This window comes from Astatotilapia calliptera, chromosome 2 (genome assembly GCF_900246225.1).
Source record: "Astatotilapia calliptera chromosome 2, fAstCal1.2, whole genome shotgun sequence".
Lineage (NCBI taxonomy): Eukaryota > Metazoa > Chordata > Actinopteri > Cichliformes > Cichlidae > Astatotilapia > Astatotilapia calliptera.
Window position 1 is genome coordinate 31,021,157 of NC_039303.1, and position 27,364 is coordinate 31,048,520.

General features: G+C 41.3%; 3 protein-coding genes across 7 annotated transcripts; 1 reads left to right on the plus strand and 2 right to left on the minus strand.

Moving 5' to 3' along the window:
• Positions 1-1,321: 1,321 nt before the first annotated feature.
• On the minus strand, positions 1,322-9,681 carry LOC113006513 (uncharacterized). Of its 4 annotated transcripts, none has more exons than XM_026142545.1 (7): positions 9,619-9,681; positions 6,936-8,146; positions 6,716-6,858; positions 2,620-3,058; positions 2,367-2,502; positions 2,025-2,242; positions 1,322-1,842 (listed from the first exon to the last, which is right to left on the minus strand). In XM_026142545.1, exons 2-7 carry the CDS (start codon positions 7,740-7,742, stop codon positions 1,594-1,596), a joined length of 1,992 nt encoding a protein of 663 aa, XP_025998330.1. In that variant the 5' UTR covers positions 7,743-8,146; positions 9,619-9,681; the 3' UTR covers positions 1,322-1,593. The 4 variants fall into 4 exon arrangements, with proteins under 4 accessions (XP_025998330.1, XP_025998338.1, XP_025998317.1 ...); XM_026142553.1 differs by having other exon boundaries at positions 6,716-6,840; positions 6,936-8,154; XM_026142532.1 differs by having other exon boundaries at positions 6,936-8,154.
• rad9a (RAD9 checkpoint clamp component A) lies at positions 9,171-19,124 on the plus strand. 2 transcript variants are annotated; one of them, XM_026142565.1, is made up of 12 exons: positions 9,171-9,507; positions 9,626-9,696; positions 9,853-9,926; positions 10,034-10,082; positions 12,265-12,379; positions 15,596-15,695; positions 15,947-16,092; positions 16,180-16,286; positions 16,478-16,542; positions 16,634-16,732; positions 17,403-17,643; positions 18,708-19,124. In XM_026142565.1, the coding sequence occupies exons 1-12, from the start codon at positions 9,474-9,476 to the stop codon at positions 18,813-18,815; spliced, it is 1,209 nt and encodes a 402-aa protein (XP_025998350.1). In that variant the 5' UTR covers positions 9,171-9,473; the 3' UTR covers positions 18,816-19,124. The 2 variants fall into 2 exon arrangements, with proteins under 2 accessions (XP_025998350.1, XP_025998355.1); XM_026142570.1 differs by having other exon boundaries at positions 9,184-9,507; positions 15,947-16,053.
• On the minus strand, positions 18,884-27,342 carry tbc1d10c (TBC1 domain family, member 10C). Its single transcript, XM_026178603.1, has 11 exons — positions 27,271-27,342; positions 26,857-26,974; positions 25,492-25,591; positions 25,252-25,359; positions 24,453-24,559; positions 24,076-24,190; positions 23,762-23,827; positions 23,372-23,561; positions 23,015-23,172; positions 19,454-22,433; positions 18,884-18,897 (listed from the first exon to the last, which is right to left on the minus strand). The coding sequence occupies exons 2-11, from the start codon at positions 26,967-26,969 to the stop codon at positions 18,884-18,886; spliced, it is 3,951 nt and encodes a 1,316-aa protein (XP_026034388.1). The 5' UTR covers positions 26,970-26,974; positions 27,271-27,342.
• Positions 27,343-27,364: the final 22 nt, after the last annotated feature.

Genomic DNA, 27,364 nt, shown 5'->3' on the forward strand with positions numbered 1-27,364 from the left:
GTGTGTCATCCTTAGCATCATGTTAATACTCACCTTAAGGCTCCAGACCAGCAAAGTGCCAGAACCTCTCCTCTTAAATAAAAAATGACACAGTATATGTCATCTATGTTCTTCATTTCAGCTTGTATTTATCTAATTTTAGAACCTACTGTGGACCAGATGATTTACCATTATGCCCGGATACATAAAACCCTAAAATTGAAAAATGCACTTTCTTTTTCACATGACTGTATAAATTTATTTTATTTGTTTATTCTGTAAAAAAAAAAGAAAAAAGGCAGAAATAACAAAGTTCTCGTCTAACCCTACCAAAGAAGACAGATAGCTAAAGCTCTGACGCTTTATTTTTTGTCTCAATACTGCACAGCCTCTCATGTTGCTACATCTAAAAAGAAATAAAACGGCCTCAGCTGTTAAAAAAATTCACAGAGGTTCATGTGAGATGATGATTCACTCTGTATACACAGTATATAAAAGATAAAAGCAGTTTCTGGCTATGAAAACGAACTGTTTAAATACCAACCTGGTTTATGGTCACAGCTGCTAGTTTTAAGTCTTATTCAAGACAGAATGATGTTCATTTCATAAACAGTGATCACATGTAGAAAAAGCGGGGTTCACTTTATGGAGGAGCTACCTTTTGATTGACAGTATGGCACACTCATACTACCATATGAGTGTGCAGTGTCCTTGGTTCCTCGGTCAGCTCCAGCCCTGGCTCAGGGTTTAAATAGGACGGGACTGTGCTGTTTAAATAAGGCTTAAAAACTAGTGGCTACATTCATCTTTTATACAAAGTCGATGCTTTCTCACTAGAATAAGTGAACTCAGTGCTCAGGTGCTTGTCTCCATCTCTCCAAATTTAAATGGTGGTATTGAATAGAGAGGAGCAGCTGATCAGAAACCACTGACCACTCCAGCTCACACATTCTTCCTCCTTTGGGGTTATTCTCTATGATGGCTGGACTGGGAGTCATTACCCTGAGACAGGATATGGACTGTGGGGTGGGGTGGTGAGTACAGTAAGTGAGTGACGCAGATAGCAGACTGCTGTCATGTGTAAGACTGAAGAAGCACAAGGAGGAACATCTGAATCAACAAAATGCTTTCAGCACATTCAGCTGTTGGGTTACTGCAGCATAGTCCTTAGTTTGGATCACTAGTGCAACTGGAAAAGTCTTTAACCTCTGCTCAAACTTTGCTTAATAAAGCAGGAACAATAAGAAAAAGAAAGACAAAAATATCCACTTATAAAGCTTTCTGTGTGCACTGCAGAAAATATAAATATAAATATATATATATATATATATAAATATATATGTATATCCCAATATAGTATTTATTTCCCTTATTGCATCTTAAAATCAAAACATTTCAGAAAATAAATGAGGGAAAAAGTGATTACGTATCCACGCCAGGCCTACTACTGGTCAGATATGACTTTTTGAAATACTGTCACATTTAAAAAAAAAAGTTTTCAAAGCAGAGCAACCTGCTCTTGAGACAAACTGTATCCCCTTAAGTTTATTTGTTTAATTTATAGAACGCAAAGTCCGTGAGAATGAACCCAGCACGCAGACAGTTTTACAGTCACTATCTGCGTTTCTTGTTTGTGTTCTTCCTCTTCAGAGCCAGTATCCACGCAGGGAGGGCTGTCCGCCGGGCCGGTGCCTCCTCCCCTGCCGCTACCGGATGCACTTCACACTCCTGCTCTGTCACCGAGTCCTCATCTGTAGCTGCTGAGTCATCCTCCAAGTCTGAAGTGTCCAGATCCATGTCTGGAGGTTCTATGGCCACCACTTCCTCCGCAAAACGAACCCGGCGGTTCTCCTCCACTCTCCTCTGAACCGAGAAAGAAGCACGAAACACAAAAAAGTTACAGAGAATTTAGCATCTGATTAAATATTACAGAGACTGAATGATTTCCTCAAGTTTTTTCAAATCATTTCATTAATTTTATTTGTGGATGTTGACATTTTAAAATTTCCAACCACAAGGAGGCGCTGCGATACACACTATCTTACCCTTTTATTCACTGTCTCCATTGAGGACTCCGACTCGGGGGATACGGGGTATTTGAGGACACCATGGGGCGCTCGAGCCAAAGGATTAAAAGCAGTTGGGGAGAGAGAGGCTGAATGAGAGTTTAGGGTGTATAAGGGTATTACGTTCTCGTGCTCTGACTCTCCTGTGTCAACCATCATCTGGCTGCTCGTAGGATTCAGTGAAGACATGTCCCCTTCTGTAAAACAAAAGAGACAACTTGATTTCCTGAACAGCCACCAAATTAAATCGCTCAAACAATAAAAACTCTTTAATAATAACTGATTATTAATATTGCTGTTGGAGTATTAAGCTGTTCTGACCTCTGTCTGTCTGCTCTCCATCACTTATTTTGTCGGCTTGAAGCCTGTCGTCTCTCCTGTCAGCCGACTGATGCTGTCTCTTTCTGTTGAGGGTGACTCGGCTCTTCAACGCCTTGTTAAGCGGATTTTTTGTAGACTGCAAAGGACAAGAGAGAATGGGGAGAATCACAAAGTTGTCATATTGATAATATAGATATTCTTTTTTATATTAACTGGATGAACATGAGATATTTTTTGTTTATGAATATCTTACCACTACAAATGATGGAGGTCTTATTTGCTGTTCCAGTCTGCTCGCTCCAGACTGCATATGTGGGTAGTTGTGACCATCTTCCATTGCTTCTGAAGGGTCAGTCTGATGTAGTTTTCCACCTGAAATGTCCGTACTTGCAGCTGGGAAAGCATTAGGCAATGTTTGCGCCATGCTGAAATCTGTGGCCCGTGATGACTCTGTGCTCCTGAAGCTCCACTGGTTGCCCCCACTGCCAAGTTGGTTCAAAATCCCATTTGACGGAGTGCTACTGTGAGGATTTAGTTGGTTTGGGGGTTGGCCCATTGGGTCCTCTAATGGTCTCTGATTTGCTGATGAGGATGAAAGGCTGGGACTGAGGAACTTAGCCCACTCTTGGCCCTTAGTGATCTCTTCCAGCAGACTGAATGACCCGAGGCCCAATTCAAAGTCACTGGCAGGTCTGAAACGGGACAAAATCTTCATTAAACTCAAAAATTCAGTATACAAATCCCATCACTACCAACAGCACAAAGAGATTTTTATTTAAAATAACCCAAAATAACATTTCAGAGTTCACTCAGATGAGGTGTGATGTTATAAAAGGTCCTTGAATACAGTTAGCTCCATAACTTTGTATTTTTGAGGTTTTACCTCTGTACATCACCACGGTTGATTTTAAACAAACAATCAACACATTATTAGAAAGAAATTGGCATTAAGTTTTTAGGAAAGGGTCATTTTTATGCATAGAGGTTCAAAATTAATGAGACAACTGACTGACAAGCAGTAGAGGCCTGCTCCCTTGTTATTTTATGACAAGTGAAGAAAGCATAATATCTCAAACTGATTCAAAGTGTTAAAATTGCATTTTATTTTTCACTGTACTTTTAAATGAGTCCCAAAGAGATGTCTGTGCAAGTGAGGGAGGCTGAAAAACAAAACAAAATAAACATCTTAGAGAGAGCAAAAGCTTCAGCAGTGTCCAAATCAACAATCTGTTTCATTCTTATAAAGAATGAATACAGTGGCCTCCTTCAGCAACACCGAAATGCCTGAAGGCCCTAAGGAGACAACTGCAGTGAATGATGACAGAATTATTTCCATGGTTAACAAAAACAACTTCACTCAACTCATCAACTAACCAAGTCAAGAACTTTCTCAAGGAGGTAGGTGTATCATTATCAAAGACTACAATCAAGAGACGCCTTCGTGAATAGAAACAGGGGGTTTACAACAAGGTGCAAACTACTGATTACACTCAAGAGCAAGAAGCCCAAATTAGACTTTGCCAGAAAACATGTGGTTTTGAAAAATTCTTTGGACCTTGCACCACAATGATGGAAAGAGAAAACTGTGGAGAAGGACAGAAACATCTCATGATCCTCATGAGTGTACCACATCATCTGTCAAACATGGTGGAAGCAGTGTTACAGTATAGGCATGTACAGCTGGAGCTGGGTCACTGGTCTTTATTAGTGATGTGACTGCTAAAAGAAGCAGCCGGATAAATTGTGAAGTGTGCAGGGCTCTACTCTCTGCTCCGATTCAACCAAATGCTCCAAAACTGATCATGACACTGTTTCATGGTGCAAATGGAGATTACAATCATACTCCAAAAGCAACCCAAGAGTTTCTCAAGGCAAAGACATGGGTATTCTTTGATGGCCAAGTCAGTCACCTGAGCCTAACAGAGGATGCTTTTCAGTTACCAAAAACTAAACTGAAACCAGAGAGACCCACGAACAGCTGTAGGGGACTACGGTAAAGGTCAGGCAGAGCATCGCAAGGGAAGAAACACAGCATTTCAAATCAAGTCAAGTAAATGGCCTGTATTTGCTTTACTTAGTCCCTTAGGACCCCAAAGCGCTTTACACTACATTCAGTCATCCACCCATTCACACACACATACAGGTGATGGCAAGCTACATTGTAGCCACGGCTGCACTGGGGCGCACCGACAGAGGCGAGACTGCCGGACACTGGCGCCACCGGGCCCTCTGACCTTCTGACCACCACTAGTAGGCAACAGTGTCTTGCCCAAGGACACAACGACCGAGACTGTCAGAGCCAGGGTTCGAACCGGCAGCCTTCCGATTACAAGACGAACTGCCAACTCTTGAGCCACGATCGCACCAAGTGGCTTTTATTGTTATTTCGACCATGTACAGTGGTACAGTACAGAGTGAAATGCGACAGCGTTCCTCCGAGACCCTGGTGCTACAGTGCAACACTAGACAGAACAGGGCAATATAGACACAACACAGTGCAATGGAAATGTGCAAAATGCTGAGTATTGTGCAAAAGTAACTTGGTGTCTATAGGGGTGTCTGCACGTGTGTGTGTGTGTGTGTGTGTGTGTGTGTGTGTGTGTGTGTGTGTGTGTGTGTGTGTGTGTGTGTGTGTGTGTGTGTGTGTGTGTGTGTGTGTGTGTGTGGTTAATATGAGATACTACATATAAGTGCTTGGTAGTCACATGCATGAAGGTGTGCGTGTGTGTGTCAGTCCAGTCACTGAGTGTTCAGGAGTCCGACGGCTTGGGGGAAGAAACTGTTCCGTTGGTCACTGTATGCAAATAATTTTAATCCAAGTATTAAAAACTGAATTTATATTTAAAATTATCTTAGTACAACCAATTACTTTTGATCTCCTGAAATTCCTAAACAGCTAATGCAACATTTTTGTAAAGCCCCAGTGTGCAGAAACAAAATAACAAAAATTGTCATTATCCAACAACTTTAATGAAAGAAATCTCTCAGCAGATTAAATTCTTAAAGTTCTGTTTGCTCCTTGTCCAGGCTGTCCTGGAGAAAGCTTTTGTCAATACACAGAAAATGTCCTATTTTATTTGTTTACCTTACTGTGGTCTTCTTGTAAAAACCAGACATGCCTATAGTAGATAGTAAAAGAACAGGAACTTGTGTTTATCTGTTCTTCATTACTGTATAATGAATGACTGTGGGGAAGGTCTTTATCACTAGAACAAGCTGTAAAGTTTATGAAAATACAGTTAAAAGTCAAAAATGTATGCCCTACTTCACATTTTCTTTGCCAGTTCGATTCTCACCCACGGGCCTCATGTTTGACTAAATTCTATTAGCAAGTATTACTGTTTAGTCCACTGCGCCATAGAGCTCTACTGTTTCCCTAGAAATGTAGCCATATACATAAAACACATCAATGACACACACTGTGGCAGTAGTTTACAGTAGTTTACAGTAGTTTACAGTAGTTTACATGGGCCTTCATGGACCAACTAAGCTTACAAGCTAACTCGATACAACAGAAATGCTGACCAGAGCAAATTTTTATAAACCTTTTTTGTTGTTGTTGCTGCCTGTTGTTATTTGTTTTTAGCCCCTGAGACACCACCAGTCAAGTATCAGATGTTTTTATATGGCTTTAAGGCTTGTTTTTATCTTTTGTCGTTGGTCAAATTTGCAATTTTACAATTTCTAAGCTATTTCATATTCTCTACGGCCTACTTTTCATGCTCTCATTTCCAGCAAGTAGGGCTCAGGCAGCATTTCCTGTACATTACATATACTACAGACCAGTTTTGCACCACTTCTACATCGCTTGATTATGTTTTTGTAGTGTTCCTTAATCTTCCTCAAGATCCAGCTAGCTAAGTCTACCTGTTTTAGGAAATTACAAATCCTTCAAAATGAAAGCTACATATATGGGAGTTATTTTAATTATTTATGTCTCTAGTAGGAAAAACATAAAGCAAACAAACTTGGCTTCGGTAAGCGAGTATCTTTCCATCTTGTGTGTTAAGTCCTAATGAGAGAATCATTCTTTATGAGTTACTTGCTGTGTACATCTGTTTCCTTTAATAGCAGGTTTTAAAAAAATCTCATTGTACACAGCATGAAAGTTTGTAATGACACATGCTCTCAGTGACAGGGTGTGTTTGGCACTTCAGACCACAGACACACATCAAGGGTAAAGATGTCTGATGGCTGGAAACATCTCAAATGCTTCACATATCTTACTGCTGACGTTTCAGAGCAAATAAAGCCAAAAAAAAACTGTTCGGCTTTCAGTTTGTGCCATGCTGCTAGAGTGCAGGTTTGGATGTATTTGTGCAATTTAGGATCATTTGTGTGCCTGTTACCTGATGTGGCTGTCGTTAGTGGCGTCCTCTGTGCGTGCAGGAAGCATTTTACTGGCTCCACTGGTGTCCAGTGAACGGAGGGTCCTTTCGTCCTTATTTGACGCATTGATGAGGCTTTCTGTAACCTGGTTTGGGTGTGAAATCTGCGTGAAAAAACAAGTTGCAGTGTCACTTCAAGATTTCTTTTTTTATCATTATATAACAAAACCACACTACTCACCTCAGGTTCCTCCCCATTCTCCTGGTCTCCTATGCTTCCTTCTTCTTCTTTTCCCTTTTTTCCTTGTCTGTCCTTCCATCGCTCCTTGAGCCTCTGCGTCCACCTTCTGGTTTTATTCTCAGATGATCTCTGTTTCCTCCTCACGCTACTGTTTGTTGTTTTTTGACTGTCTGAGGCAACCTGCGTATCTTTGTTTTCTGCCATCGCTCCAAATCCTCCATTTCCTACAATTAACGCTTTATTGTCGTGACCTCCTGCGAAAGGGTCTGTGTTTTTCGCGGCCCACAGGTAGACTTTAGGTTTAAAGCCCTGCTCCTGGTTCTCATTTACTCCCATGCTTTGGGCAGCATCTGTGTTAGGAGGCATGCTTCTTTTCATTGCAGAATTGCCAAAACTCCACTTCTCACTATCAGTCCTCTCAAAGGAAGCATCTTTAAGTGATGTGGTAGGAAACAGCTGCCCTGTTACTGTTGGGGCGATCGCAGGCTGTGTCGCCTGTCCCATAACCCTGCTATCACCAGTGTCACCAACACTGTTGTCTTTCTGGGAGGGGAAGGAAATAAAACCCCTGTCCACCCCACCTCCATGACCGGGCTGCTGTAGATGACTAAATTTGAAGTTAAAGTTGCTGTCTGCAGCAGGGCTCCTGACCTTATTTGAAGGGATGCCATTAGTACCTGGGCTGCTGTTTTCTGGTCCAAGAGTGTGCCGGTGCCCCTGGCCCTCTCTTTCCGACTGCAGCTTCAGTTTCTGCAGCATGGACTGCAGCAGGGCCTGGGAGTCTGCTGGATTAGGTGACTGAGACATCTAGTAACACAACCTCTAAGTCTTCTAAATCCAGAAGTCGCAGAAACGCGTGTCAACACCACAGTGAAACTGGATACACAAGGACGGACTCTATGCAAATAATATAATTCGTCGCTTTACAACCAGCATGACAAGAGGAAAAATACCTTTGTGTAGAAGATATCACTCTTTGGTCCAGTTTTTGTTAGAAAGACACCTGTTATGGCTGCTTTCGCCTTTCTGAATAATCCAATCCCTTTCCATGACAATGTAGTTGCTTCATAGCAAATATGAAGAAAGATCCACCTCTTCCAGTTAAATGTCCAGAGGTACAAATCCTTCTTCTTCTTCTCTGTGTAAACTGCTGCTTCTTATGCTGCCTCCACTAATGCTCAATCCTCAAGAAGAGCAGCAGAAGTCTTCTTCTGTTGTTCTGCAACAAAGAGATATAAGCTTTTGGTGTTTTTTCCCTGTTTTCAAAAGTCTCTCGCTTTTACTAAATGCCCATAGTTCCATTACACTACTGGTGTTGTCGTCACACCTCTTCTCCAGCAGCCACTTATATCACTGGTAATGGGAGGAGAGACTGTGAATGGCTGCGTTCCTCAGATATTACAAACTGAAGCAGACCAACAAGAAAGACCAGTAAGGTGAGATAATTGTTTGCTGACTCTAACTCTCTCCCACTGTGTGTATTTCTGCCCATCTTTGTATTTTGCCCTCCCTTCCTTCCCATTTCTCTACTTGTAACGCTTGCTCACTCAAGTGCACACACACCCTCTGTGACCTGTAACTGATAATTATAGGGCGTTCTTAAGAGCAGCCGCTATGAATGTGCCTGCCAAATTAAAGATATAGGAAAATGTCTGCACTGAGCTTTGCAATAACCCATTTTATATCAACTCTGTGAAAAATGCTGTCACAGAGGCCTTTGCTACTGTTGTCGAAATAAAGTAATAGATTCTCCAAACATGCAGTGTACTTCAGCTTGGAGAACACCATGCAATCTTTCTTATAGGTTTGTTAACCACCAGCTATACTGTTCTCCACTGCAAGTCATTAAAAAATGCTGCCGCCCTGATAAACTTTTAACTGTTTTAATTATATTTCAGCCAACTACTATGCATTTAAAAGCACAGTAATTGTACTGCCTTCTTTCTGACTGAAGGTTTAGAGTATAAGATTAAGTAGGTACACTACAGTACTTGAAAAGCTACTTTCCTATTCTGACATGAACTTATTTAATAATTATCAAGTTGCTAATCATTAAGTAAAGTTTATATAACAATTAGTAACAATGTACATCTTTATCCATTACAATTATACCTTTTTTTTGGTTTTTCGTCACGCTATCTTTATATATTTCTAATCCGGACGATCATAAAAAACCAGCCCCGAAGATGCAGTGAAGAAAAACACAAGTGGCAGAAATGTTCACTTAGAAACTAAGTGCGCATGTGCAGCGTCAAACGCACGCCCCCTTTAAGTTGCCGTGTATCTGATTGGTCCGCACTTTGTAAGCGGGCAATGGCGGCGTAAACAACGCTGATATCGATGAAAGAGACACTGCTTAACCGAGTAAAATAAACTTAGACTGGAAATAAACGGAGTATGCTTTCGGTAGGAAGATTTGCTCTCGGCGTGGAAACGATTAAAACGCCGTCTTGTGTACTTCTCGGTGATGCTTAGCCGCTCGTTTTGGCTAACTTTTAGCCAAATGTGCTAACTTAGCGGAAAAGTGAGTTTGCAGAGATGCACTGTATCGTAACGGGAGGAAACGTGAAAGGTAGCAAACATTTCCTGAATATTAAATACAGTCTCTAACTAGAACATGTGTCATTGATTAGATGTTGCTAATAATTATCTTGTGTGTGTTTGTTGGTGGGTGTGTCTGTACCGTCCAGTACTGGCCAAAGCCGTCCATTCTCTGTCCAGGATCGGCGATGAGCTGTATGTTGAGCCTCAGGAAGATGGGGTGAGCTGTTCTGACACTGACTTGCACACCATCACTTCCTCTTACAATGCAGATAGGCTTGTTGCTTCCTGTGGGTGCACACTTTGCGTCAATGAAAAAAGTTGATTTGTTGGTCTCTCTCTCTCTCTCTCTCTCTCTCTCTCTCTCGTGTCGTAGCTGGCCCTGCGGTCTGTGAACTCCTCTCGGTCGGCTTATGCTTGCTTCCTGTTCGCACCACTCTTCTTCAGCAGGTGCAGACTACATGCCTGTGTTTATAAATGGCATCTTTGTGTGAGAGAAAAAGAAAGCGTGTATATGAGTGAACTTCTGCCTTTTATACCTCTGTTTTTCTGTGCAGGTACTCCATTACTAGTGGGGATAACTTCCGCTGCAAGATGGCAATAAAGGTGTGAGAGAATTAGATAATCTACTGTTTTTCAAGGCTTTATATAGTCTGGGTGTGACATTAATTACATTTTAGTAGATAATGTGGTTCCCAAACTTTCATGATGACATAACACCCAAAGTTATTATAGAATTCGTTTCTTATCTACAACAGTTATGATATATCAGAGGTGTGCAACGTATTGAAGGCATTAAGGTTCCAGTTACAATCTTGTGAAAAAGAGTTCCCACAGGTCTTTGTTACTCACAGTTAGACCTGTGAAATTAAGTACACCCCATGATTCAGTAGCTCGTAGAACCACCTATAGGAGCAATCACTTGAAGTTTATGAGTCGCTCATATTGTTTCAAAGTAATCGTTTTCTGTTTGACTTCACCAGTGTCTCAGAGTTTTGGCCTACTGTTCTTTACAGTGTTGCTTCAGGACATCGCGGTTTGCGGGCATTCATTTATGCACAGTTCTCTTAAGGTCCCACCTCAGCAGTTCAGTTGGGGACAGGTCTAGAGCTTAATTATTCTCTTTTTCAGCCATTCCGTTGTAGATTTGCTTTAGTACTTGGGATTCTTGTCCTCCTGCACGATGCTGTTTGGGCCAAGTTTTGGCTGTCAGGCCGATGTCCTCACATTTCAGTTTGGAATACTTTGGTAAACAGAGGAGTTCATGGTCAACTCAATGAGTGGAAGGTGTCAGTGTCCTATGGCTGCAAAACAAGCTCAAATCATCACCTTCTCACCATCATACCTGACAGTTGGTATGAGGTGTTTGTGCTGATATGCTGTTTGGTTTTCACCAAACAGAGGTGGTTTCTTCAGTTGCAGGCCTAAGATGTGCTGCCATATTCTTTTACAGCCAGTAGAGGCTTTCTGCTGGCAACCCTTCCAAACAAGCCAAACTTGTTCAGTCTTTTTCTAATTGTACTGTTGTGAACTTTGACATTTAACTGCTAACTAAGGCCTGTAGAGTCTGAAATGTAGCTCTTGGATTTTTATTTTTTATTTTTGCAGTTTCTCTGTTCACTGCACAGTCTGTCACTGGTGTGAGTTTGCAGGGACGTCCACACCTGGAAGGATTGACAGCTGTCTTGAATGTTTTCCACTTGTAATTGTCCTCACCGTGGTCAAATTATTTGGAAATCGGTTTATAACGATTGTCAGATTGCTTTGCATCAACAATGGCTTCTTTAAGATCACTGCTGACATGTTCCATCCTTGGGATTGTGTTAACACACACCTGAATGCTCTAGACATGCAAACTACTCACATTTTGAATTGGATTACAAGCCCCTAGCAGTAAGACTGTATTTAGTTTATCTCAGGATTGCATAGAATCAGTCACTTGACTGTCACGGATCTCAATAAACATGCTTACCAAAGGCCCCTCAGGCAGGTTGTGATAAGTATCACTTCAGTTACTTTTCTTTTGTTTTCTAGTCTAGTTTGAATTCTTTTTAAGCTCACAGTTCATTTTAAATAACTACTCTGACCTTGCATTAAACCCGAAAGTCCCATCACAAAAAGTTCAACCACTCGATCACAAAAGAGTGTGATCTAATAGTTTGGTCAGGTTTGCATTCATGTGACCACTACCAAAATGTGAAAAATGTAAATTTTAACTTTCTCTCTATATATTTTTTTCTCCTTTTCTCACTGGTTTACATTAATTCTCAGTCGCAGTTTGCCATGTTATGGAAATGTGGCTGATAGTTTCTTGATTACTTTGATTTTAAACATACTAAAGATAAACATCATACTTTCTCATAATGATTTTTTTGTTCCTTGTTTTTTTTTTTTTTTTGTTGCTGCTGCTGTTTTTCAAATTAACTGCATGATGGCAGTACTTGGGCCTCCCTGATGTAACTACAGTTAGGAATAGCAGATCTTATTCTTGGGATTGAGAGCGTAGTCTTGTATCTGCTGACAGCTTCAAATGCCTCCTTTCCTGTCGTGTTACCACCCAACGGTTGTGGTTATCTGTGTTCAAGTTTTGCAAAAACCTCACAGCTTCCTCGTATTAACAGTTGTACTTAGCAGTTATATTAGAGAGTGAATTGTGTGTCACTTGTCAGAAACAGCAAACATATTGATTTAGATACCATTTGAGTGTGACTAAAATGTTGATTCCTGTTGATTGTACCAGAGTGTGTCATTGCATATTGATAAGCATTATTTCCCCCCTGTGTTTCAGAGTGTACAGTCTGTGTTCAGATCTCTGACAACTTTGGAGAAGACGGTGGAAAAGTGTCACATCGATCTCGACAAACAGAAGGACCGTCTCACCTTCACCCTGCACTGCAAGCACGGTATCAGTGATTCACTTCATTATCAGATCATTCAAAGTGTTTTCCATATATGATTTAAGAAGGCTTACAACTCATTCAGGCATGTAGAATGGTGCTGGTTTCAAACCCAGAGGTGAGGGAACACATCCAGTTCTTACATTACAGGGCGATCGTGGCTCAAGAGTTGGCAGTTTGTCTTGTAATCGAAAGGTTGCCGGTTCGAGCCCCGGCTCGGGCAGTCTTGGTCGTTGTGTCCTTGGGCAAGACATTTCACCTACCCCCTACTGGTCTTGGCCAGAGGGGCCGATGGCGCGATATGGCAGCCTCGCTTCTGTCAGTCTGCCCCAGGGCAGCTGTGGCTACAACTGTAGCTTGTGTGTGAGAGTGAATGCTCGAAAAGCGCTATATAAATGCAATCTGTTATTATTATTATTATTATTATTATTATTATTATTATTATTATTATTATTATTATTATTATTATTATTATTATTACATCCTTGCATTGACCTACAGATAAATATAAGTGTTTATAATTCTGTATTTATAATATAATTATTTATCATTTATAAGTCCACCAGTACTGCGGAACCCAAATATATTAGAGATAAGTTCACTGAGTACAAATGTCAGGCCTGCAGGTCACTTAGTGCTGCACAGAACTAAAACAAAACTTCTATAATCTCTTTGAAACTTAGAGGTGCCTCAACTGTAGCTATTTTAAATGAAAAACGACCCTTTTTCATATGGCTTTTACATGTATTTATTAAACTATACAGTACTGTGCAAAACTCTTGAGTCACTCCTTGTTTCTTTATATTTTGCTAATAAAAGAGGAAATAGGTGCAGTGATTTATTGAAACATGCAAACATACATGGAAATACAGTAAATCAGGCAAAAACTGTTTAATTGTAACAAGTTAGAAAGTCAGTATTTGCTATAAGTATCTTTATTCTTCAACACAGTCTGAACTCTTTGGCAGCTTTCTTGGTGTGTTTTTAAGTAGTCTTCAGGAATAGTTCTCCAGGCTTCATTCAAAGGTCTTATTTGGATGTTTGCTACCTTTTGTTCCGTTCTCTGTCAAGATGGTCCCACACTGCTTTAATAGTTTTGAGGTCCGGGTTCTGGCGAGCCCAATCCACGACTGAGAGTGTGTTTTTTCTATCCAAGTATGCTTTAACGGCTTTGGCAGTGTGTTTGGGATTATTACCATGCTGAAAAATGAAGCCATTGCCAATCAGACATTTTTTAGTTGGTATTGTGAGGTGGATAAAAATCTGATGATACTTTTTTGGGTTCATAATTCAATTCAGTCTTAATTATATAGCAGCAAATCATAACAACAGTTGCCTCAAGGCACTTTATATGGTAAGATAAAGACTACAATAATACAAAGAGAACAGAGCCTGGGTCCACAGAAGAGGGGCCTAAAAGTAAGCCTGCTGTCTGAGAACAGCAAGCTCTAATGGGGTGATATGGCACTATAAGGTCATTAAGATAAGATGGGGCTTGATTATTCAAGATCTTGTATTTGAGGAGCAGGATTTTAAATTTGATTCTGGATTTAACAGGGATCCAACGAAGAGAGTCCGGTATAGGAGAAATATGTTCTCTCTTTCTAGTTCCTAACAGCACTTTTTCCACAGCATTTTGGATCAGCCGAAGGCTTTTCAGGAAGTTTTTAGGACATCCTGATAATAATGAATTACAGTAGTCCAGCTTAGAAGTAATAAAGGCATGAACTAGTTTTTCAGCATCACTCTGAGACAGGATGTTTCTAACTATTCTATTCCACAAATGGAAGAAAGCAGTGGTAGATATTTGTTTAATATGTGCATTGAAGGACATATCCTGGTCAAAAATGATTCCTCACAGTGTTACTGGAGACCATGTTAATGCCATCCAGAGTAAGAATCTGTCTCTGATTTTTTGGGCCGAGTACATTAACCACAGTTTTGTCTGAATTTAGAAGCAGAAAATTAGAGGTAATCCAGGTCTTTATGTCTTTAAAACGTTCCTTCAGTTTAACTAATTGATGTGTATTATCTGGCTTCATGGATAGGTAAAGTTGGGTGTCATCTATATAGCAGTGAAAATGTATGCTATGCCTTCTGATGATACTGCCTAAGGAAGGGAAGCCCGTGGAACTCCATAATTAACCTTAGCATGTGAAGAGGACTCTTCATTTACATGAACAGATTGGAGTCTATTAGATAGATATGATTAAAAAACAAGAGTCTTAAATAAATATCAATAGCACTGAAAGTAGCAGTAATGTTTTGAACGACTTTCATTCGTGAAGAAATTCATAAATAAAAGTTGTAACCATTATAGAAAGATATTATGTTTCAAGCAGCTCCAAACCATGACAGAGCCTCCACTGTATTTTACAGATGGCTGTAGACACTCACTGCTGTACCTCCTCTGCATATAATGATGATTATTTGGACCAAACTTAGAGTCATTAGTTCATAAGACCTGATGCAGCTGTCACAGTTATTGTCTAATTTCTCCTGACAGCCACATTTTTTGCTGATCTGACTTCAGTGAACAGTAGATGGATCAGATTTAGGGCCAGATGCATCTCTCAGGTCTTGTATGAGGTCTTTGCTGGATTTTCTTTCCTGTTCTTTCCATGTCTTAAGCCATGACTGTTCATCCACTGTGTATACTTTGGCTATTTGGGAATCACTTTCATGGAGCAAAAATGCGATTTTATGCCTCTCAAACTGTTACCTTTGGCATTTTTCATAGATTCAACTAAAGTAATGGGAATCTGTTACAGGCTGCTAATAACAAAGTGCCTAAAGATACAATTTAAAATGAGTTATTTGCTAAATTATCTGTTAAAATACACAGATTGGAAAATGCTCAGGTGAAAGCACTGGACTGAAAAAGGAATGAAGAAGAAGCCAGAAGACCTTCAGAAGGCCTGGAGAACTTTGGTCAAGAGCACTTAAAAAAATGGGACTTCTACACATTAATACATATCGGATTTTTGTGACACTTTGAATCCATAAATTCTGATTTCACATCAGTTTATAAATAATGTTTTGCGTCTTTTTATTTTATCTTCTGCCTGTAAAGCAACTCTTTTAATAACCTCTAAACAAGTTGTTACATTGTACTTTTACATCTTGTTTACATTCACATATTTTGTATTTAATGAAGCCCATCGTGCTTTCATCTCATTGCTTTCTATTTGCTCACAAACTTGACGTGATTTTTCTTTACAGGCCTACTGAAGACACATAACCTGTCTTTCCAGGACAGCGAGAGCCTGCAGGCAGTGTTTGATAAGGACAGCTATGCCAATGTATTCAGAGCCCAGCCCAGGTCTGTAAAAATCTTTCTTCATAGTTTATTTTGCAAATCATGACAATGACAGTCTCCCACTTGCTTTTAATCTTTTATTTCCTTGTACTTGATGATGACAAACACTGTGTAGCTTTTTTTTAACACCAGGAAAAACATTTTTACATTTCAGTTGGTTGATTAAATGAATAAATAGATTTAAATAGTAAAATATATTTTAAGGGAGGTGTAACTTTGTAGCTGTAGCTAGATTTGATTTCTCTTGTTCTCAGGCTGCTGGTAGACACAGTCGTCCATTTTCCTCCATCTCTGGACGAAGTGACTGTGTCAGTGAGTGATGAACGGATGTGGGTCAGGAACCATGTGGAGGAAGAAGCAGGTGACAAGACTGATATGAAAAAGTTTCGCCAGCGTAGTGGTAAAGCAGGAACTGACATCTAATAATGCCATGCATTGCTATGTTTTAAAATCAGCTTTTTGTCCTCTTGTTTTTCTGCTCTCTCAGAGGCGTCCAAAGCCATGCTGACCGAGCTGTGTTTGGCTTCAGATGAGTTTGATCATTTTGCTGCCCAAGCTCACAACAGTGTGACTTTTTGTCTGAAGGAGTTGCGGGTGAGAGAAACTATATAGGGAAATCACGAGAGAGTTGCGTAAGTTAGTTTGGGAGGGGGAGAGAGGTGGTTATCAGACCAGAGTGTGAAAGAAGTTATTTGGAGACCAGATGAAAGCACTTACAAGATGTTGTGGTGTTCTTGTAATGCTTGCATAGTTTGCAAAGTCACTAACTAGTATCTCTCATTCAGGGTTTACTAGTGTTTGCAGAATCAACTGGCCTCCCTGTTTCTATGTACTTGGACGAGCCGGGCAGGTGAGCATCGCCACCTGTGGGTTATTTTTTTGATTACTTGTTTCTTCCTTTTTAATAACATAATTTTTTTCTGTGTCTGTTTGTGTGACAGCCCTGTGGTGCTTTCAGTAACGGACAGTGTCCTGGAAGGAAACTTTGTGCTGGCCACTCTTTCTGATGATCCCAGCCTTCGTAAAAATAGCAGCAAAGGGTAAAAACGACAAAACATATTTTTGTTGATTTGGGAGGTTTTTTGCTCTTTCTTGTGAGCAGGAAGAAAAATGAAAACAAAACTAGTGTACCCTTCACACAATGGCTTATTAACAGCTCGGTGACAGGCAGGAAATTCTAAACGTTTACCCTACTGCGCCACCTGGTGGATCAGAGTGTAAATGAAGACAAATGCTGGAGGAGCCCATTTACATTTCATACTCGACATTTCCAGTTGTTGGAAATGGATTTTTATTATTTGCTCCAGGAGTTTAGACCAGGTTCTTAGTCCACCAGTTTGAATAAACTCTTTAAAAAAAACTGTGTTTATTCAGATTTTCACATCTTGTCATTCTGAGGCTGAGAGGCTAAATCTGGAGAACTCATGTCACAGTTAACAGCTGTTTGTAGTTGCATCTTCACACAATAAATGCACTCAGTATATTTATGGGAGTGAAAAACTAGAATGCCGTAGGCTTAATTGTTATGATATTGAGCTCTAAAATTGAAGCTGGTTAGTCATGTTGATTTGTTATTGTTTTGCAAGTCCAGAAAATCAAACGGTCACCATGAAGGTCAAAAGGAGCAAGAAAAGCTTTTTTTTTTTTTTTAATCTTGTGTGTCATCTTTCTATCTGACTTGCACTCCAAACCGTCTGCTCCACCCCTCAGAGCACACACAGCAGCTCCACCCCCTCCCGATGACTTCATGAATGATGACATGGACTCATATCTAATCGCCATGGATACCAGTATTGCGCCAGGTCCCTCAAACACAGGTCCACCCCCGCCTTCATTATCTGGTGACACACGTTCAAAACGGCCTGCAGCAGTCAGCCACAAGGCAAGGATTCTCATCGAGGAGGCAGAAGAAGAAGAAACAGATGATTTAGACAGACTACCTAATAAAAAGGTATGCCTTAGGTTTCTCAGGCGTGTTAACAGGCTGTGGATTCACTTCAATGAATCAAAAAGACAGAAGTAAAATATTCTCGCACATACAAAAAGAAGCAGATTCTTTAAAAATTGAGTCGTCACAACTGTCCACATACAGTCCTCACGTGAAAAAGAAAGTACACGCACGCTCTTTTAATTTAGTTTTATGTGTCAGGCTGTAACAAAAAAATCAACTTGTTCTTATTAGGTCTTAAAATTAGCTAAATGCAACTTTAGATTAATAACAACTCATGAATTATTATCATTACTTACATGTTACACACAAGCAGTGCGTGTGTGTAACTAAATATATCCTCACTGCTTCCACAGAAATTGAGTGTGAAGATAAATACAGTAGCAGCCAAGTGCTGCTAATCAAATCCACTTGATTAACTGATTAACAGCAAGTGTGTTCACCTTTATAAAACCAGAGGTCTGGTTGTTTTTCTGGTCTGGAGCATTCAGGTGTTTGTTAATGCAGTGCCAGGGAGGAAAGACATCAGCAATAACCTTAGAGAAACAGTTGTTGCTGCCCATCAATCAGGTGAGGGTTATAAGACCATTTCCAGTCAACCTGAACTCCATCACTGTACAGTGAGGAAGATTATTCACAAGTGGAAAACCTTCAAGACAGCTCTCAGTGTTGTTGGAAGTGAAGGTCCTGGCAAATTCACCCAAAGGTCAGACCGTGCAGTTCTCAGACTCTATGGGCCTCAAGTTAGCATATCAAATGTTAAGGTTTATAAGGGTGTGATTAGAATAACGCTGAACAAGAATAGCTTGTTTGGAGGGTTGCTAGGCGAAAGAAACAATCCTCTCTAAAAACATGGCAGCACACCTTATGTTTGCAGAGTTGCTTCTGAACAAACCACAGAAACCTCTGGAACAAAGGCGTGCACATTTAAGCAGATATTTAATAAAAAAATAAACAAGTGATTGAATGTTTGTATATGCTCTCAAATTAATTAAATATTGGTATCTTAACATTTCGATAAATTGTAGTCTTTAATATATTTCCCTTGTGTGTGATTTTTCTCACAGTTTCGGTCGCTCTTCTTTGGATCGGTGCTTCCCCCGTCGTCTCAGTTGAGCACACAGCCGATGACTTCTCAAGAGGTGCTGGCCAGCGACAGTGAGGAAGAAAATTAAATAACTGCAGACTGATCGGCTAGAGGAGACATGGACTAAACTGACAGTGGGTGCATGTGCGTGCACTGTTAAACAAAGACACCTGGAGTACTTGAAGATAAAGAAATGAACACAAATTTTCATCCTTACTGGCCAGAACAAGTAGTACCTGGACCTGGTTAAATATGCAGAGGCCACCAGCCTCTAAATTCTCATTATGTAAAACTAGACATGAAGCAATTCCAATTTATTTTAATTTTGTGTTTGCCCAGTTTGTAATTAAGGTGCAGTGTAAAAGGTCCCACCGAATAAAGCAAACTTATTTTTCAATATATGTAAACATCATTTATTATTTATTTACATGTCGAAAAGTTCAAGTATGAGAAATATTTAGGATGAGGGAATTCCACATATCCACCAATGTGGAGCTCAAAGAGAGAAAGGCAGTGATGCAGAATCTGAGTAATGTCAAAAATAAGCCTCGGCATAACCAGCAGAATGTCTGTGAATTGTCTGTGAGTCAGTCTTTGCAGGATGAGCAGCGTCGTCACTACGTTTCTCTTTTTGCACCTGAAAACTTTTCCCTCTCGTCTGTGGTTTCCTCCTCTCCTTTTCCTTCCCCTTCTCCAGCTCCTTCTCTTTCTTCTTTTTCAACCTCTCCTCTTCCTTCTCCTTTCTTTCTTGTTCCCTCCGCCGCCGCCTCCTCTCCTTGGAGTTCAGTTTGTCCTCCGCCTCTTCCTCAGCTGCATTCCCAGTCCCTGGCATATCACTGAAGTCTTGAATCAAGATTTTCGGCACTTGCATTTTGGGTGCCTTCTTAGCCTTGTTGTCTTTGTGATGCTCACCTCTCAGTCTGCGGAAGAGACCAAAACGTTTAGGGGTGTCGGGCTGTGGCTGCTGCTGTGTGGGGGCTTCCTCTGTTGTTGTTGTTGCTGCTGCTGCTGCTGCTGCTGCTGCAGGCGGCAGCAGATCAGGAGCAGCTTGTTTTGAGGTCACAGCTTTAGGATTGCACTGTGACTCTGTGAGTTTGGCTTCTGGTTGATTTTCTGAAGTTTTCTGGGGGGTGGTGAAGAGATCCTCGGAAAGCCTGCGGGCTAGCCTGGAGCTACGTGAGGTGGATGACTTGCGAACGCAGAAATCAGCGGATGATCGACTGCTGCGACGCTCAGGGGTTTGTACCAGGGGCTCTTTTGCAGATTGAGAACATTGGACTTGGGGAACATTTGTTGGCTCAGAAGAAATGAAGACATCGTCCTCTCCTGCTGGAGTTTGTTTAATCTTTTCAGTAATTTCTTCCTCCTGCGTGGGCTCCACTTGTTGAACCTTTTGATTTGAGTCTTCAGGATCCACAGTAACCTGGCTTGTTGTCTCTTCAGGTGCTTTTGTCTCAGAGGTACTAATTTGTACTGAACTCTCCTCATCAGGCTCACTGGTGTGGTTGAGCTGATCAGCTGGTGCTGCAGACTCTTCCGTTTCCATGGGTGTTGCAGAGTCTGCAGGCTTCTCATAAGTCTGAGTTTCTGTTGGTGTTTCCTCTGTGATTTTTTGAGTATAGATGCATGAATCACTTTCAACCTGTGCCTCCGAGTGTACATTCAAAATCATTTCTTCTGTTGCCTTATTTGACGCCTCCACTGTGTCTTTTCCTACTGTTATCTCAGCTTTAGTCTCTGGATCATCTACTCCACCAGTGCTTTCTTTTTGTTGAGTGCATTCAGATGAAGACAGCATTAATATTTCTTCTAGCTCCATTTCTGTCTTTGAATCTACTTGTTGTTCTGAATCGACTTCTTTAATTTCTACCTTTATATCGCACTGTGTGGCTGAATTTTCCTGATTATGTGTCAGAACCTCATTTTCTGTGTCTCTTTGGGTGTGGGACTCTGCTTCCTTTTCTGTTTGTACTAATGACTCAGTACTGTGGTATTTTACTTCAAGTGCACCTTTTTCTGTCTCCTTGATCAGCTCTTCCTTTTCCTGTCGTGATTCTGCCTCTGCTGCACTATTCTGATCATCAACAGTTAAAGCTTCAACACCTCTGTCTGTGTCCACACTTGTCTCACTTTTAGACTCCGTAACGTCTGCGTTCATCTCCACCTGTTGCACACTTTCAGTGTCAGCACTCTCTTCTGATTTCACGTCAGCTTGTATCCTCTGCTCCTCGCCTGCGTTTACACCTATTTGCATCTCGTCCTCTGTGTTTGTATGTGCTTCGGCTATTCTCGGTGTCTCACTGTGGTTTTCCTCCACAGCAACCACGTGTTTCTCTGCCTCTTCATTTGTGTCTTTGAGCTCTACTTCCTGGTCTTTGCTTTTATGACTTTGTTCTTCTAGCACTTGTGATTCACTCTCTGCGTCCAGCTTTTCTTCTTGTTCACAGTGAGGTGCATAATCAGGGGGATGAAGAATATTTTCAACAGTCTGATTTGGGGCAATCTTTTCTTCTTGTTCTGAAAGCATTTTGCTTTCATTTATCTCAGTCAGCTTGGTTTCATCCATATCACTGAGTTTGCGTTCCCCTGTCTCCCTGACATCACTTGTCTCCGTCTCCCTGACATCACTTGTCTCCGTCTCCCTGACATCACTTGTCTCCGTCTCCCTGACATCACTTGTCTCCGTCTTCCTGACATCACTTTTCTCTGTCTCCCTGACAACACTTGTCTCCATCTCCTTGACAACACTTGTCTCCGTCTCCCCGACAACACTTGTCTCCGTCTCCCCGACATCACTTGTCTCTGTCTCCCTGACATCACTTGTCTCCGTCTCCCCGACAACACTTGTCTCCGTCTCCCGGACAACACTTGTCTCTGTGGCAACACTCATCTCCGTCTCCCTGACATCACTTGTCTCTGTCTCCCTGACATCACTTGTCTCTGTCTCCCTGACATCACTTGTCTCTGTCTCCCTGACATCACTTGTCTCTGTCTCCCTGACATCACTTGTCTCTGTCTCCCTGACAACACTTGTCTCTGTCTCCCTGACAACACTTGTCTCTGTCTCCCTGACAACACTTGTCTCTGTGACAACACTTTTCTCCATCTCTCTAACATCACCTGTTTCTGTCTCTTTGACACTGCTTTCCTCAATTTCAGCAACTCCTTTTTCCGTGTTTTCAGTCTGTTCTTTTCCCGCTGCTGTTTCTTCTGTTTGGATATTTTTGATTTCTTGAATCTTGTCAGGTGTCTGTGAAATTTCCTTCTGTTCAGTTTGTCCCTCTTTTTGTCCCTCTGAAACTACATCCTCCTCCTCTTTGACTCCTTGTACCTTCTTAAAGTCAAACTCATTCCAGCTTTTCCAGTCCTCCCTTCCACCCATTGAAAGATGCCTCACTACTTTGTTACTGCCTTCAGAGTCAACTGTGTTCCCTTTTCCCACTTTCCTCCACTTCTTGTGAAGGAGGGAAGGAGACAGTGAGAGAGAGGAGGCTGAGCGAGTTAGTGGGACAGAGAGGTTCCCTTTCTGTCTCTCTTTCCTCTCCTTCTCAATTTCATGCTGCCGAGCTCTAGCCCACGCCTTCTGGTATCCATGGCAGCGACCTCTGGGGTCAAACGTGGACGATGGTTTTTCTTTCCTCCACTTTTCCAGCTCCTTCTCCGTCTGCTTTTCCAAATCTTTACCCGACAGTGGCACAGAGCACACCTGAAACAAGAAGGGAAACTCTGCAGATAGTTTGTACCCCAACAACACAGTGTGTCCCGCCACAATACAAAACCTGTTAAAGATCCCTGAGAAACACCACAAAGAGCCTTGAACAGTTACCCCTAACCTCCAAATTCCTTAGATCATAATCCAATTGAGCAATTTTGACACACTAATTCCAAGCACCACAGGACACCTCCAGAGCTCCCACGTTCATGCCACAGTGGATCAGACATGTTTGTGGCTGAGCTGTTTTAGTAACTTACCAAGATTTATATCTACGTTATTTGATAGAATAGTGCCATTTTGTAAAAAAATTAAATAAAACAAAGTTAATGATAGAAACATGTTTTAAATTTACTCTTCAGGGTTTTTTTTATTTGCCTCATCTCTTTGGTTTGCAGCCATCTTTTTGAAAGGTTTTTGCTTTTGAGGTGTATCTTTTTACACTATTTGTGGCCATGATTAGTTTAATTTACTTGCTCTGTTGCTTTACAAATGAAAGCTGTTATCTTGAGGTAATTGGCAGAGAACAAGATGCTTCTCTATAAGCCCATCAGGTTTAAAAATCGAAATCTTACCTCTGCTATGAATTCGTCATCTTCATCGTGGACCTCCTCCTTAACACCCCTCAACTTCTCCAGAGTCTCCATTTGGCCCTGACACTGCTTCCTCTGCTCAGCTCGACCCAACACCCGGCGCACCAGCACCGCTGCAACCTGTAGCAGCACCCGGACCCCTACGAGGAAAGATGAGGGCGAAAGAGGAAGACCTGGTGAAAATGCTACATATCAGGTAGATGATGGCAGTGACCAAAAATGTAAGAATTGTGCAGATATTTAAACACTTCTATATATAGTGGACAAAACCATCGCTTTTAATAAGCTGCTATTCCTGCCAGTCCTAAGGGGGTTGTGTTAGCCTGAGGTCAGCTCTACCATAGCAGAAGAAGAGGTCCCAGACTCGGAGAAGCGTGTTGAATGGAAGGTGACGTGTGAACAGACACATCAGCCAGTCGGTGGCAAACATGAGGGGCTCCACTCCGTGGTTCTGCAGATGTTTGTGTGCAGCTGGACACGTCTTTTTCAAAACCCAGGTCAGCATGGCCGCATCGAACAGTACTCCCTCCTACACAGCACACCACAGTAGGCTCAGACAGCTGCCCAGCTTTCAGGGTCAACACATGATTCATCTTTGTGTTTGGGTTATATTTATAGCACAACTTATCAAGAATCAGCCTTGAAATCAACATCTACTCGCCTACGTGTTGATTATATGTATTATAAAAGGTAAAAAATGTAAAAAACAGAAGATGTGCATGTCCTCACCAGCAGAGGGCTGTAATATCCGGGCAGGTATTGCTCACTGATCTGAACCAGACACCAGAAGGCCTCCTGCCAGGTTACATAAGGTGAACATTAGGCCAATAACTGCTCCGTATTATAGAAAATTAGCACTGTATTCTCAGGATTGCATTAATACTGTTATACCTCTGAAATAAAAAGCTTAACAGGTCGATGAAACAAGCAAGGTAGAGTCGGTGTCTTAAATGAAGGTTGTTGTTTCTCCACTGAAATCTAATTATTTTAATGTCTTTGCAGCTGATTTATCAGACCGAAGCTAAACTGTTAATGGCCTTTACCTGAGCAGGCATGTTCATCAGCAGCACTGCAGCCACCGGCCCCTGAGCCTGACAGTAACCCTCATCTGGCTGATACTGGGTGTAAGCTTTCAACACCCGGAACAAACCACGCTGCCTGCAGACACACACACACCACAATCATCTCTCACACAGCCAGAGGTTTCAGTCACCTTTGACAAGAGTTATACATTTAATAACGAAAAGAAAGAAAGACAAGTGACAAGACTGTTTGCTGTTCTGTTGAATAAGCCTTTAACTGTGAAAGCTAAACCAGGGAAACTATGAAAAGATTGGAAAGCCACGCTGAACACTAAATAAACTGTATGGTTATTCTGCAGCTCTCAGCTTCAGAAACAAATAGCAGAAACGTCGCCTACCCGTGTCCGTCTTTGGACTGGAACATCTCGTGGAAAGGGAACTGCCGGTCCAGATCTCTCTCAATCACATCCACCCAGCTCTGCAGAGCCGGCTGCTCATCCAGAGTCTGATGCAGAGACAAAAAACATAAAATGCATACCAAACAATAGATTTTTGAGTCTTTAAAATTCTAAGTAAGTTAGTTTGTTTTTCAATATTATAAATAATTTAACTTTTACTCAATAAAATATAAGAAAACAGTGATCACAAGATCTCACAACTTAGAACAGTATATATAGATGATCAGGCATAGACTGTATATAAACAATGGACAATATAGCCTCCAGGTCTAACAGAAAGCAATGTAGAAATGCCTTAAACCTGCATTTTGTTTAATTGCCAGAAGGGGAAGACTCCTGGTGGGGAAAAAAAAGTCAGATTGCGTAGAAAAAATTAGAAAATGACCCTCTTGGTCATATTAAATTATTTCCTGATAGGTTTACGGCCTTAGTCGCTAATCTGAAGTGGTATTTAATGCAAAATACAATTATAGTCCCATTTATAGTTAAACGAATGATAAAGACGGCATGATTTAGGGAATGTGATGTTGCTGCTCTATAAGTATGTAGTTTCCTAAATTTCTCACTTAGATCCATCAATCACTCGTGAACAACATGTTGCCGGCCAAATAGTAAACCAGCACTTCAAACTCCAACGAGAGACAACATGGTGGCTATGTCCATCTTTTACATAAAGTCTTTGCAGCTGGACTCTTGCACTTTCTTAAACCATCCCAGTGAGAGTGTTTGTTTCTCTTGCCTCGTAGAGGTTTTCATGCTGTTTCATCCTGTTGGCAGCTCCGCACAGCAGAGGCCAGCACTTGGCTCTGAGCGAGGCAGGGATTCCTTTCTGACACTGCACTTTGACCTAATGAGAGACCCGGAAAACAAACGGTTACTGTGCTTTTTCCTGATGTGTCACAATGTCTGTCATGTATAAGGCCCATCGCCCATCATTTGGTGCCAGGGTTTATTTTCGGGCATCTTTGACGGGACGCACCTTACTGCTCTTCTTCGACAAGATGCGATCCCATTGGTCAATGATCTTTATCCACTTGGCCTCCCTCTGCCTGACCAGTTCAGGTGGCGGGCCCAAACTCCTGACACAGCACAGCACATGAATCACCAGGTAAGTATTTTGACACGTTTCACCTGTTTGCTGAACAATTTAAATTCTGGAGACCTTTGTAGTGCTGTGTCGCTGCACACTGTTTAGTGTGTTGTCATTACAGACACACAGTGCTCCGAAAACAAGACAGGAAACAGGAAAACCACACGTTAGCAGTGTGAAGTCTCTATGGCAACAGGTCAGGATGTTATCAATGAAGAAAGTAAAGATGACAGGTTGCAGTTTGTTCAGTTAGTTTTAATGCTTAGTTTACACCGCCTCGTGTGCAATCCCCTGCCAGGGCTATTATCAAACGCACAGTCAGCTGATTCTGAAAGTAAAATTGCACTTTATTTTTCAAGTACACACACCCACTTTCAGTTCAGTCATTATGTTTTTTGCAATTTTTTTTTTTTTTGTGGATTATATGTAAAGAATATCAAGTGTAAACAATCTGTTTGTGCAGTTTCCGTCCTGAAGAAGGCCCACTGTGGTTGAAACCACTTGGCTTTTTCACTGATACGCTCAGCTAAATCATTCTAAAGCATCTCCTCCCCCTTTGCTCTGCTTATGAAACTGCCGTAAAGCCACATTATTTGCAGGGGTCATCCTGATTTCTTTGATTCTTGACGTGTTTCCAACTGACATGCATTCTTACAGATTCTCCACTACACCAGTATAGCCTGAATGTTCCTTTCTTTCACTCTGTGTGACTTTTTCTCTCAATCTTAACATCTCTGCTCTAACAATTTGTCTTTTAACTCTTTATTAATGGCATTTAGTCCACCTGGCTGTGTGTGTGTGGGGGGGGGGGGTGCAAATGCTCCTCTGTCTCTTAAAATCGGCAGATTTAAACACTGCTTCAACACTTCCTGGTCTTGTCATGGAGGAAAATTACTTTGTGTGCTGCTTCAGGGGGTGTTGTGTGCCCACATTAGAAACTCTTAGCTCATCTGGAACCTTTGTCTTTGCTCATATAAAGACAAAGCAACAACCATTAAATTATCTGATAATATTTAATATTTAGTTTCAAATTATATCTTCTGACAGCAGGTGCAAACCTTACTATTACCAAAGTCCCTGGGCTTTCTGATCTGTGTGATCTCGACAAGGTCGCCCTGCACGTCTTTTAGTCCCTTATAATAAAAAAAAAAAAAAATCTCTTTAATGGGAGAATGAAAACTTAGATCCCCTGGTTTTGAACAGATCACCAACAGCACAGTAAGAGTACACAAGGCGCAAGGTGGATGTGCTCACCCAGCTGTGGAACCATTGGTTAAGATGAAGCCAAAGCGGTCTGTCTCCGGTTCAGATCCAGAGCTGTCCTCTTCACTGAGGTTCTTCTGGGCTGGACTCGAAGAATTCAACATCTTAGCTAAAGAAAAGAGGATGGGCTCGTCATCCAGTATGCAACCGATGAGGATGTGTGCGTCAGAGATGTTTAAAATCTCAAACATCCAAGATGGTAAACAGCTTAACCCCACTCTGCAAACGTCTCTGTGCACGTTTTCACCCTCTCTCTCTTATTTGACTCGGGATCTATGAAATCTGCATTTTCCAAGTTGAGAATGAGAGTAAAGAAGTGTACCAAGCCCCCCAGCCCCCGATTTTAAGTCATAAACATAACCACAGCTGTTAAAGCTTTTAAAATATACATTTAAATGTGACTACCTTTTACATTTCCGCCCTGTTTGATTAGTTGGCTGCTGAAGAGGTGAAGTGATCCTCCAGTGATGGAGGAGGAAGACAAACTTCCTCTCTCTCT

Coding starts and splice junctions, on each gene's coding strand:
- LOC113006513 (XM_026142545.1), bottom strand. CDS start 7,742: ATGTCTCAGTCACCTAATCCAGCAGACTCCCAGGCCCTGCTGCAGTCC. Junction 3,059..6,715: donor ACTAACGACAGCCACATCAG/GTAACAGGCACA, acceptor GTCCCGTTTCAG/ACCTGCCAGTGACTTTGAAT. Junction 2,243..2,366: donor TGGAGAGCAGACAGACAGAG/GTCAGAACAGCT, acceptor TTTGTTTTACAG/AAGGGGACATGTCTTCACTG.
- rad9a (XM_026142565.1), top strand. CDS start 9,474: ATGCACTGTATCGTAACGGGAGGAAACGTGAAAG. Junction 9,508..9,625: donor AACGGGAGGAAACGTGAAAG/GTAGCAAACATT, acceptor TGTACCGTCCAG/TACTGGCCAAAGCCGTCCAT. Junction 10,083..12,264: donor GCTGCAAGATGGCAATAAAG/GTGTGAGAGAAT, acceptor CCTGTGTTTCAG/AGTGTACAGTCTGTGTTCAG.
- tbc1d10c (XM_026178603.1), bottom strand. CDS start 26,969: ATGTTGAATTCTTCGAGTCCAGCCCAGAAGAACCTCAGTGAAGAGGAC. Junction 23,562..23,761: donor GATATTACAGCCCTCTGCTG/GTGAGGACATGC, acceptor TGTGCTGTGTAG/GAGGGAGTACTGTTCGATGC. Junction 23,173..23,371: donor GGACCTCTTCTTCTGCTATG/GTAGAGCTGACC, acceptor CTTTCCTCGTAG/GGGTCCGGGTGCTGCTACAG.